General features: G+C 40.6%; 2 protein-coding genes across 2 annotated transcripts; both read right to left on the reverse strand.

The window, feature by feature from the left end:
• Positions 1–1,245: 1,245 nt before the first annotated feature.
• On the reverse strand, positions 1,246–4,376 carry urp2 (urotensin II-related peptide). Its single transcript, XM_076880751.1, has 5 exons — positions 3,863–4,376; positions 3,251–3,574; positions 2,688–2,722; positions 1,923–2,079; positions 1,246–1,630 (listed from the first exon to the last, which is right to left on the reverse strand). Exons 1-5 carry the CDS (start codon positions 3,957–3,959, stop codon positions 1,599–1,601), a joined length of 645 nt encoding a protein of 214 aa, XP_076736866.1. The 5' UTR covers positions 3,960–4,376; the 3' UTR covers positions 1,246–1,598.
• A 5,048-nt stretch (positions 4,377–9,424) lies between these two features.
• On the reverse strand, positions 9,425–11,242 carry LOC143415135 (G2/M phase-specific E3 ubiquitin-protein ligase-like). The gene is made up of 5 exons (XM_076880580.1): positions 11,171–11,242; positions 10,264–10,436; positions 10,073–10,156; positions 9,752–9,966; positions 9,425–9,618 (listed from the first exon to the last, which is right to left on the reverse strand). The coding sequence occupies exons 2-5, from the start codon at positions 10,302–10,304 to the stop codon at positions 9,425–9,427; spliced, it is 534 nt and encodes a 177-aa protein (XP_076736695.1). The 5' UTR covers positions 10,305–10,436; positions 11,171–11,242.
• Positions 11,243–11,681: the final 439 nt, after the last annotated feature.

An 11,681-nucleotide genomic window follows, 5' to 3' on the forward strand; every position in this document is an offset into this window, starting at 1 on the left:
TAAAGACAGTACATTCAGATAATCTCATAGATGTTAATAAGTACTGCTGAGCCTGCATTTTATTAGATCAGATATGATTAGAGCTGCCATCCCCTCTCTATCGTAATCAGAGCTTTCCTTGTTAATGTACTAAAATTTATTAACGGCTTTTTTATTCTCCATCTTCTCTTCATCCCACATGTTAGCCAAAGTAGGTACAAAGAGGAGACTCGTATTACGCTGACAAACCACTGAGGCTCTTTTACTTGCTAATGCTAGCTGTATATGAAGCGCATATAGTAAGTGATCTCAGAACAGTGAAAGGTCAGTCAGTGGTCGCTTGTGCCACATGCTGGTCTCTAATCAGTTTATAGTCAAAGGCCAGTGGTTTATCCACAATGCTTACGCACAAACCATCAGAAAAACCTCCTGGCCTCTCATCTTGCCCACTAAAGTAATTGACTGACACACCTTCAAAACAGCAAGGGTTGCATTCCCTTATGAAATTTAAGCAAGGGCAGCAGACTGTAGCTAACTGTGGCCACAAGAAGGCAGCAGTGTAAAGGCTGGATGCACAAATTATTGCCATGCGAGGATAGACTATTTTTAGATATTTTCCTGCTACATCACTGCTACAGTCCACAACCTAACCACTGTCCATGTCCATCATGTGCTCAAACAGTGGTGTGATGTTTGATATAATAGCCTGCTCTTGGTCCTGTGCTAGACTTTTGACTTTCCAAAGCAGTGTATGCTTGAATCATTGTGGTAAATAAAAATAGACAAAATGATTGTGATTGCAAGGTCAAGCACATTTAACACAGAGACTTGTATATAATCACCAGCTGGATGACAATGACGCTGACTTCTGCAGAAACCCTTTGAATGAAGTGACCCAGAATTTACATACCCGGACACCAAATACTCACAGTCCAGTTTCCCCAGAAACGCCCGGTTGAAGAATTCACTGCTGGTCTGGACATAGGCTGGTTTGACTACTGAGGCTAGCTGGTGTCACTCATCAAATACTATTAACTCTGATGATGATTTAGTGTCAGATTGCAACATACTGCTGCTGAAGCTGTATCTAAATAAAGTACTGCATTTGATCTCAGCTCAACAACCAGTGTTACAAAATCCTTTAAATACAAACTGTGTAATCAAAGAAAAACCACAAAGTGAAGTTACTGTTTCAGATCTCTGACTGTAGGAAATAAAATGGCAGCCTTTGTCATCACAGTCAGTATTTGCTATGCAAATGATAAACTTTATTTAAAATATGGCACACACATTGAAAAACTGACGCGTGTCTGTCTTATAAAGGAGCGTAAGGGTTAACAAGTGTGTGTGTCTTGACCAAGGGTGCACAAGGTTTGTTTTGACTGGTCTGTCTTGTTAGTTGATGCATGAATGAAAAGGTCCAAGGCTGGCGCCGGCCTGGTTCGGCACGAAGATCTTTCTGTTGTCATAGCCACAGTTTCTTAGCACTCAAAAGTCAGGCAGGAGATACAGAAGAGGATGGAGGCTGAATAAAAAATGGAGACGCATACTTGGGTAGATGGAAGGATGAGCGAAAGGAAGAAGATGAGACACAAAAGTGAGCCGCGGCTGGAAAGCTGTCATTTCTGAGAGCAATACTTCCAGAAACACACTGTGGAAGAAGCAAAGAAGGAACACGTGGTTATAAATCAGTCTGAAGACATGCTGGTGAAAAAGCTGTGACAACACCTCAAAGAGCAATGATAAATTCATGCACACTAAAAATTGCACACATAATTATGCACTCCAGTCCCCAAGAACTGCCGCTCTGCAAATGTGCTGCATTAATCAAAGCTGAATGAGAGCAGCTTGGCTTAATACATAAATAGGTTTGACCTGTTTATTATTATGGTCTGTCAACCAAATACACCACCTGTCAGAAGATATATACTAACTTTGCTCACCTCTTTTGTTGGTCTTCTTGGTCTGTGGTGGGAAGGACTTCCTAAAGTTTCGACCAGTCAGGCTTGGGATGACGTCTGCACTGGCTTTGGATGCAGTGCTGTCAAGTAACACTGGGCACGCAGTGGTGGGATTCACCGCTCCTTCAGCAGCAGTGAGCTTCCATCACAACGGTAACAAAAAGATTAAACTGGCTGTCAGCAATCAAAGCACGAGTCATCAACGAGATACTTTCCTTCTCCCCCCTTTTAAGAATGCAACCACACAAACATCATTGGCTGTTTTACACTCCTATACGTGGAAATTGTTACATAGTGGCTTTGCTTGGATTTCAAGACATCCTCGTTTCTGCACCCTGTCACACTCTGGTTCATTTAATCCTTTGGTCAAAGTTCTTTATTGCTGGATTTAAGAAGTCATGTTCAAAATGCAACCAGCACTTCATTAGAACTGCCCACCTTTGGGACAAAGACCAGTGTTTTGAATAAAACTAAACAACAAGCCAGTTTTCTCTTCAGATAGACTATTAACCTGCAAGCAACCAAAGACTACTCAAGCAAGTGAATAATGCAGGGACCACAAAATTCTCATTTCTTGTCAGCCAATTCACGTATCTGTTTTCTTTATGTCTAATTTGAATGCAGTTATTTTGCATGTTTCTAATCTGACTGACCACTTGAACCGCTTCAGACTGCGGGCCCTACTAAGTGACATTTGTTCATACATTCATGCAGCACTCAGATCTTTAGACTTTGGGTCTAACTTACCACTTTCTCTTTCCCCCCGGCATTTCTGCTGCTTACTGAAATGAAAAACAAAACAAAAATGTCAGGAAAGCAGAGGTCACTTCTTGGTTTAGGCCAAGCCTGTAAATACTGTGCAGTCCTGAGTCTCTCCAGACATTACCTAAGGAGCTGCATGTTTGAGTTAGTCTGATGTTAAATAGTCTTTAATGCAGCAACTCGTAAGTACAAAGTGTTTTGAAATGAACTAATATTTTTCTAGTCTAGTCAGAGTACTCAAAGAACTTTAAAAAACATATTCACAAAGGCATATTCATTCATTCTGGTGGAGACATCGAGGTACATGGGGAGGGGCAGGTGATTGACTGATGCTCTGATTATCTGATCTCCTCCTTCGTGCTGTGATAAAGGCCAATGGTAGAAAATATCCCAGATACAGTGTCTTAATGTGGGAGAGATATTCTTTATGTTGAGACCTTTCTCTTGGCGTTTTCTTTCTGCTAATGCTGGAACCTTAAAGAGTAATACATTTTATAATACAATGAAGAAGGAAATGCATAAAAAAGTTAAAAGAAGAGTGGTATTACCTCGTGGCATGATGGTAAGCTGTGAGCTCCGGGTTCTGTTAAATGCCCGGTGAAATTCCTCCAGGGCTGAGATCATCTTCTGCAGCTTGGCTTGTGTACCAGGACCAGCTGTGTTGCTGTTGACCACTGGTTGCTTGGACTTGGTGTCTGCAATAGTTCTTGTGGCAGTTCGGTCAGTGGTTTGTGCTGTACCATCATGTTGAGCTGCTGTGCTTTTGAGGAGCCAGTGCTTCAGGTATTGGTTTGAATTGAATGCTAAGGTCTTCTGTGGAACAGCTGAGACATGAAAAAGACTACGAAGGGAACGTGGTTGTTTCACAAAGCCTACAAAACAAATAACAATAAAGCGATTAGGCTGGCTTTTCCATGAAGAGCGTGCACAGAAACACAAGAAGCTGCTATTCGGTTCCAGCCATCATACACCTTCTTTTGAAACGATTGATGCAAAGACCGAGGCTGAAGACTGAATGACTTTTTTAAAAACTGTGACGTGCTTTAAATGAAAGCACAGTTTTTTTAAACACAAACAAACCTTTAACCAGTAACTCTTCAAGAATAAGGAAATGCCGGCTATGAGAATTAGGCGGTCTTGTATTATTAACATTTTTTTACCTCTTTCATCAGCTGCTGCTTCCACTTGCATCCCTAGAATCATCAGAACGTGCAGGATGAACGCCATCCCCATCAAAGCTGTTGCTCTGTTTAGCATTGTGGCTTTAGTTGAAAAAGAAGAAAAGATGATGCTCAGGCCTGAAGTCTATATGAATTTACTTTTTCTGAAAGTTTCAAACTTGGACTAAGAATCTTTTTCCCACAGTGTTTTTGTTCTACAAGTTCTCAGTCTGTATTGTTTCTCCTGATGCTCAAATTATCCATCCAAAAAATGAGCTCTGGAGATTTTCTGGGTTCTTTTAGTGACTTGTCTATGGAGAGTCTGTCGTTTCCAGTTTACTCAAAGAGATAATCAGCGTTATCTTCAGGTGTGATACTACACCTAAATTGGTATTTGTCAATTAAATCTCTGCAGCTTCTCTAAAAAACCTACAGTTCAGCATCAGTTTCATCTGTGAAACAGAGAAAGTTTTTCTTTTCATAATCCATGGATGCACCTCTCAAAGAAGGCTTGTCAAGAGTGTGTTGCTTTTTCGGACACAGTCAGCGTACCTCGCTTTTATAATCCTTGGTTTGTCCCAGAGCGTCAGACTGATTTCTCAGCATCAACCAATGAGACCTGAAAGGCCACGTAGCCCAGCCCTTCCTCCTCGATGGGTCGGTGACATTTGGAGAGTGTGGCGGCAAGCTTTGTGTGTTTGGTGTCAGCTGTATTGTTTTGTGAATCTGGTGTCTGTGTGTGTGTGCTTAGGCTTGTGTTTAATATGTGTGTCTTGTGTATGTGGACATGGCTGTATAAGCAGTGATAAGGTAGTTCTTAATATGTTTGCTCAGGGGCCACAGAAAAAGAAAAGCATTCTGACGCATGAGGGCTTGGAGCCTCCGACTGCACACACACACACACACACACACACACACACACACACACACACACACACACACACACATGAATACACTAGAAACTCACATACACATACAAATGAACTTGGAAGAATAGTGAAAACCACACACAGACTCTGAAAACAAGCGGGATGCACATCAAAGTGCACATGAAGGCTGGGAATTCATGTCCAAAAAGGGCTTTTCAGTTGTTGCTCATTGGAATGACTAAACCTTCAGACAGAAAGCTGACACCTTAGTGATAGCTACAAATATACACCCGTGAACCACATTAATCCGTGTGATGGTGGAAGGACACGATGGGGGGAAATATTGAACTTTGCAAAGAGATAGAATATAAGAAGGGTGAGAGAGACCAGGAGAGTTGCTGGGTGAAAAGAATTTAGTTTAAAAACATTCCCTCATTGTCTCAATCTTTCTGACTAGCTTTGACGTTAACACGCTGTGTGTGTCCACGGAGACAAAAAGTGACTGAGTTTGAAAGTTTAAGGGAAATACAAACGGAATGTTTTCTTCTTCCAGTTTCTGTAGAAGCCTTTAGCTTCTCCTCTTATAGACACTTACAGGATGTGTGTTTGCACATTTCTTTCATTCATTTCATTCTTTAAAAATCAAAACAAAAACAGGAATATCAGAATCTGACTAGATTATTTTCTAGTACGTTTTCATGCAGTTTTTCAGCTGGTGAAAGTCTCTGTCTATTAATAACCATGACATAGTTGAAGATAGTAGCAGCTTGATTTTTTCCCTTTTGTGTCTTTCTCTCTTGCTGTCGCTGTTTTGCGATTTCAGGTACTCTGAGACAGGCTCACATAGGTGCTATAGATGAGATATAAAAATGGAGCCCTGATGTTAAGATGTGAAAGTCAACACATATGACCCACTGCAATTTGAAGCATCCAATGAAACAAAAATACGTTACACTGGATAGGTAGAGGTGAGATTCAAACCTACTACTAATGATGACTAGTTACTGATACCCAGGATGCTACCAAAACTCAACCAATAGGCTTCAGTGTAATTTTGATACCCGGTTTTGAATAGTATACAACATCCAGTGTGTGAATGTGTGCGTGACTGGGTGGATGACTGGATATGTAAAGCGCTTTGGGGTCCTTAGGGACTAGTAAAGCGTTATATAAATACAGACCATTTACCATTTATCCAACTGTGCAGAGAAACCACCCACCCTTTCTCCATTTACAGTGGGGCAAAAAAGTATTTAGTCAGCCACCGATTGTGCAAGTTCCCCCACCTAAAATGATGACAGAGGTCAGTAATTTGCACCAGAGATACACCTTAACTGTGAGAGACAGAATGTGAAAAAAAAATCCATGAATCCACATGGTAGGATTTGTAAAGAATTTATTGGTAAATCAGGGTGGAAAATAAGTATTTGGTCAATAACAAAAATACAACTCAATACTTTGTAACATAACCTTTGTTGGCAATAACAGAGGTCAAACGTTTACTATAGGTCTTTACCAGGTTTGCACACACAGTAGCTGGTATTTTGGCCCATTCCTCCATGCAGATCTTCTCGAGAGCAGTGATGTTTTGGGGCTGTCGCCGAGCAACACGGACTTTCAACTCCCGCCACAGATTTTCTATGGGGTTGAGGTCTGGAGACTGGCTAGGCCACTCCAGGACTTTCAAATGCTTCTTACGGAGCCACTCCTTTGTTGCCCGGGCGGTGTGTTTTGGATCATTGTCATGTTGGAAGACCCAGCCTCGTTTCATCTTCAAAGTTCTCACTGATGGAAGGAGGTTTTGGCTCAAAATCTCACGATACATGGCCCCATTCATTCTGTCCTTAACACGGATCAGTCGTCCTGTCCCCTTGGCAGAAAAACAGCCCCATAGCATGATGTTTCCACCCCCATGCTTCACAGTAGGTATGGTGTTCTTGGGATGCAACTCAGTATTCTTCTTCCTCCAAACACGACGAGTTGAGTTTATACCAAAAAGTTCTACTTTGGTTTCATCTGACCACATGACATTCTCCCAATCCTCTGCTGTATCATCCATGTGCTCTCTGGCAAACTTCAGACGGGCCTGGACATGCACTGGCTTCAGCAGCGGAACACGTCTGGCACTGCGGGATTTGATTCCCTGCCGTTGTAGTGTGTTACTGATGGTGACCTTTGTTACTTTGGTCCCAGCTCTCTGCAGGTCATTCACCAGGTCCCCCCGTGTGGTTCTGGGATCTTTGCTCACCGTTCTCATGATCATTTTGACCCCACGGGATGAGATCTTGCGTGGAGCCCCAGATCGAGGGAGATTATCAGTGGTCTTGTATGTCTTCCATTTTTTGATGATTGCTCCCACAGTTGATTTTTTCACACCAAGCTGCTTGCCTATTGCCATCGAATTTCCCAGAGGAACCCACCCGAGGGATTAATAAAGTTCTATCTAATCTAATCTATTGTAGATTCACTCTTCCCAGTCTGGTGCAGGTCTACAATACTTTTCCGTAAGGTGTGAGTGTGCGAGTGAATGTGAGTGTGAATGGTTGTCTGTCCCTCTGTGTGTTGGCCCTGCGACAGACTGGCGACCTGTCCAGGGTGTACCCTGCCTCTCGCCCAATGACAGCTGAGATAGGCTCCAGCGCCCCCCGCGACCCTGAAAAGGATAAGCGGAAGCGAATGGATGGATGGAACTTGCACAATCGGTGGCTGACTAAATACTTTTTTGCCCCACTGTAAAGAGAAGGAGAGAGAGAAAAAATGCGTGGTGAGATGCTCCCTGAGTCTGATTATGTGTGTGCATATTTACTAATATGAGTAGGCTTGGCTTAAGTATGAGGGGCCGTACAAGCCAAAATTCATACTTTGACTCTCACATACATATATTCTTCTTTCATGCACATGTATTGTCACTCTCACATACATATATTCTTCTTTCATGCACATGTATTGTCACTCTCACATACATACATATATTTTCACTCTCACATACATATATTGTCATCTCGCACACCTTTATTCTTAATTCATATCCATGTATATTCACTCTCACATAAATCCATTAATCTTCCTTTCACACACATGTATTTTATTTTTCTTAATGCTACATATTTTTATGTTGACATATATTTATTCTCCTTGCAGGTGCAGCCCTTTCTAGTCATACATATATATACATACCCTTTACCTTTCAACACATATATATTTGTACTCCTATACTCATATACACATACAATCCCAGTGTTTATCCTTTACCCTTGCATACATACACTCTGACATTCACATCTGCATTTCCTAACACAGGAAGTTAATCCTTTAAGCAGGAAGTTATTCTTAAACCAGGAAATGTAATACACTTGGAGAACTTACTTGACATACCCAGACCTAAACCAGAAGAACCAAGCAATGAAGCTGTTCAAAGTTGTCCTGCTTTCTTTGCTAGTATTGCAGTTAATTTGTCGAGTAAGTAGTAATGAAAATGAAATTAGAACTTTTTTAAATAATGTATTAGAATGTTTGGAACAAATTCAAAGAAGCTACAGATTCTTTTGTTCGTCAGAGGCTCCATAGAGAACTTGGTGATCACATTCAAACCTTATCTGGAATTTTGTCCATCTCAAGATTTGTTGACGATGCAAGAAATAGAGAAGCAGTGAATACATTACAGTCCTTAAATGGATGGCTAATTTTTTTACTGACTGCTTATGAAACCAGACAAGGAACTACATCTGAGAACAGACTTGTCTTGCTACCTCCACCTCTCATGACTTGCTCTCAAGGTCGACCGCGATACAGCATTTCAAGAGAGCAAATATCTCATTTAGTATCTCTTGGAATGAACTGGCAAAGCATTGCAACATGTTTAGGGGTTAGCTCCCGTACTCTGTACAGGCACAGAGAGGACCTTGGCATTGAGCCACTGACTTATGCAACATTATCCGATGAAAACCTGAACAGGGTTGTTAGGGAACTCCTTCAGTATACCACAAATGCAGGTGAACGATATGTGCATGGCAGCTTGAGATCACGTGGGTTACGAATCCAAAGGTGGTGTGTAAGACAAAGTCTACAAGAAATTGACCCCTTTGGACGTTCCCTCAGAAGACTCAATGCAATACGTCGACGACTGTACAGTGTTCCTTTCCCCAATCAGTTATGGTGAGAAAATTCTAACAGGAAAACAGTCCTGATTCTAAGTCTATAGCGAAATGGATTATCTAAAGCAAAATAACTCATTGTTTTATTTACTCAAACGTGTGCATATCCTTGACCATGTCATAGTTTCCCCATACATAACTTATACTTATTTCATTTTTCTATAGGCATATAGATGGAAACCACAAACTTGTGAGATGGAGGATGGTGTTCCATGGCTGTGTGGATGGTTTCAGTAGAACCATCATCTACCTTGCGTGTTTAGATAACAACAGGGCATCAAGTGTTTTGTCACTGTTCATGGTTGGTGTTCAGAACTTTGGAATGCCATCCAGCGTGAGATGTGATCATGGACTAGAAAACACTGGCGTTGCCTGTTTCATGCTTTACAGGCAAGGACTGAACAGGGATAGTGTTATCACTGGCAGGTCTGTGCATAATCAAAGAATTGAGCGATTATGGGCAGAATTAAATCGAGTGGTCTCATATCATTTTGTTAATCTTTTCAATTTTATGGAGGAGCATGGTGTATTAGATTCACTTAATGAGGTCCATTTATTTTGTCTTCATTTTTTTTATTTTTATATATATCTCTCTCTCTCTCTCTCACGTATTCAAAGAGCTGCCACAGAATTTCAGAACCGGACGGTTGTGGAGAGAAGCCAATTGGTGGAACAGTGTTGGCTCCAGTGGCGAAGGCAAGAATTGTCCCCAGCTTCTGTGTTCCGTCTTGATCTAAAGGAAAAGCAATACTGTCAAAAATGTCATTAAAGACAAAAACACAGCAAGCATTTCTACTTTTAACTGATTCAATGAAAAGATGCACTGCATTATAAATTGAACACAATGCTTAAAACGCTAAATTTACCTTCTGCATCTGTTAGGTAGTCTCTCCAGAAACTAATGACAACTGCTTCAGCATGCCTTTTATTGCTCCCAGCTGGAGAAAGGCGGATGGTAAAGAGGCTGTCAAGAAGGTCAGCTGTAAGCACTGAAGGTGACCAGCATAGAAGGGTGCGAAAACTCTCTGGGTGAGCTTGGATTTTGTCCAGCACCTCAAGTGTCCGTAGTCCATCCTGAAATCTAAATGATAATCAGAATTACCTTTAAAATCACAAATCACATCAAAAATGAATGGATCCAAGAAGTATAATCTAAAACATGAATTTATATATACAATAATTTTTACTTCAGATTATTCACATCATCAAAAGTGTATATCCCAAATCTGCATTTTTCATGTGATGCTGTCACCTTTGGAGGCATGGTGTACCTACACATAAAGAAATGTCACACAAAATTCCCAGAATACAAGGCAATCAGCATGGGTTTGAGTTACTTATTGGACAACAATAAATAAATAAATAAATAAATACATACCTTTCAAATGGACCACGGACTCTGTGTATTACTTGGAACATGATAATGTCATGTATAAGCAGATCCTTGTCTTCCAGCCTCCGTAGCGGCCTCAGGCAGCCAGCATTGGCTAAGTATTCCTGAAGTGGCTCAGTTGCTACTATCAGATCTTCAAAGGATTTACACTCTTTAACCTTCAAATAAAAAAAATAAAAAATTAATGGGCCCCAATTAATACATGAGTAGAACAAAATGCACACTGTCAAGTGTTCCTTTGACTGTGAGGTGCCCACACTTGAAAAAGACCAGACTTTGAATTTCACTCAACTTTATTGTGACCAGCTAGTTTGATAGCTGGTAGGTAGGTAGCAGCAGGTAAAAAAAAAACCTTTCAACACAAAAATAAAGAACATTCCATTAACCATTCAGATAAATTACATGCATTACACAGAAGACAGATGAAATAACAAAATACACTTCAGTAAAGCCATTTACCATGTGGTTAACTGTTAATTTAACTGTGGTTCTTAAATATACAAAATGTGTCTTCTTTGCATTAACACTTTTTTTTTATAAACAATTGTATTTTAAAGTATACATTTTAAAGTTCAAACATTTTAATAGACTTTAAGGATTTTCTTTACAAAGAATTATTTTCTTTAAATCAAAACCAAACATTTATTCACTAGTTTTACGATCCACCCAAGGATTTGGGGGGGGGGGGGTAACTATTTTTAATATTAATTAACATAAATATGTGGGAACACTAACTGAACAAACAATTTATTCAAACTTAAACATTCATTTTTGTCAATATAATTTTTTAAACTTCAATGCAGCAACTATTTCCCTAAGCGTAAAACATTTGCACAACTGAGCTTCCATAGTTCCAAATATATGTGCAGCAAATGTGAGCTCAAGAGCTTACCGATAGCCCGTCTTGTTCAAAGTCTTCCTCACAGTGGAAAAGTGCTTTGTTTGCCGTCCTCTCAGTATGTTGCTCACAGGTCAAATGACTGCTGCATGCATTTTAAGGTCTACTAGGCACGCCCACCCTTGATTGCTCTAATGTGGCTCACCTGGCAGGGCGGCGCACACCAGGCTGTGCTTAGTTGTTGATTGCACCCAAGGTCTAATCAGTGGCCATGCGCACGCAGCAGTAGTGATGGGCAGATGAAGCCCCATGAAGCACTGAAGCTTTTCATCCAATTGGTTCACCCCAACGCGAAGCTTCATGAAGCTTCATTTGCTCTAGCAGGACACCTACTGGACGTAAAAATAATAGCTGGCATGAATTTGAAGAGTGTGGCATTTTGCACACAGCCTGTAAATGTCAACAACAAAAGGAGTGTGTAAAACATGTATATTGTAGTGATGGCAGTATACTGTGTATATTTATAGTGGCAGTATGGGAAATGATTATTTGGAAATGCTTGAAA

The sequence above is a fragment of the Maylandia zebra genome, linkage group LG23, assembly GCF_041146795.1.
Source record: "Maylandia zebra isolate NMK-2024a linkage group LG23, Mzebra_GT3a, whole genome shotgun sequence".
Lineage (NCBI taxonomy): Eukaryota > Metazoa > Chordata > Actinopteri > Cichliformes > Cichlidae > Maylandia > Maylandia zebra.

Bases quoted from the DNA above. Each gene is read 5' to 3' on its own strand.
- urp2 (XM_076880751.1), bottom strand. From the start codon at position 3,959: ATGCTAAACAGAGCAACAGCTTTGATGGGGATGGCGTTCATCCTGCAC. The intron at 3,575-3,862 runs GTAAAAAAATGT...TTTGTTTTGTAG, and splicing joins AGCAGCAGCTGATGAAAGAG to GCTTTGTGAAACAACCACGT. The intron at 2,723-3,250 runs GTAATACCACTC...TTTTCATTTCAG, and splicing joins GCTTACCATCATGCCACGAG to TAAGCAGCAGAAATGCCGGG.
- LOC143415135 (XM_076880580.1), bottom strand. From the start codon at position 10,304: ATGTTCCAAGTAATACACAGAGTCCGTGGTCCATTTGAAAG. The intron at 10,157-10,263 runs GTATGTATTTAT...CTTTATGTGTAG, and splicing joins GTCCGTGGTCCATTTGAAAG to GTACACCATGCCTCCAAAGG. The intron at 9,967-10,072 runs GTAAAAATTATT...ATTATCATTTAG, and splicing joins GATGATGTGAATAATCTGAA to ATTTCAGGATGGACTACGGA.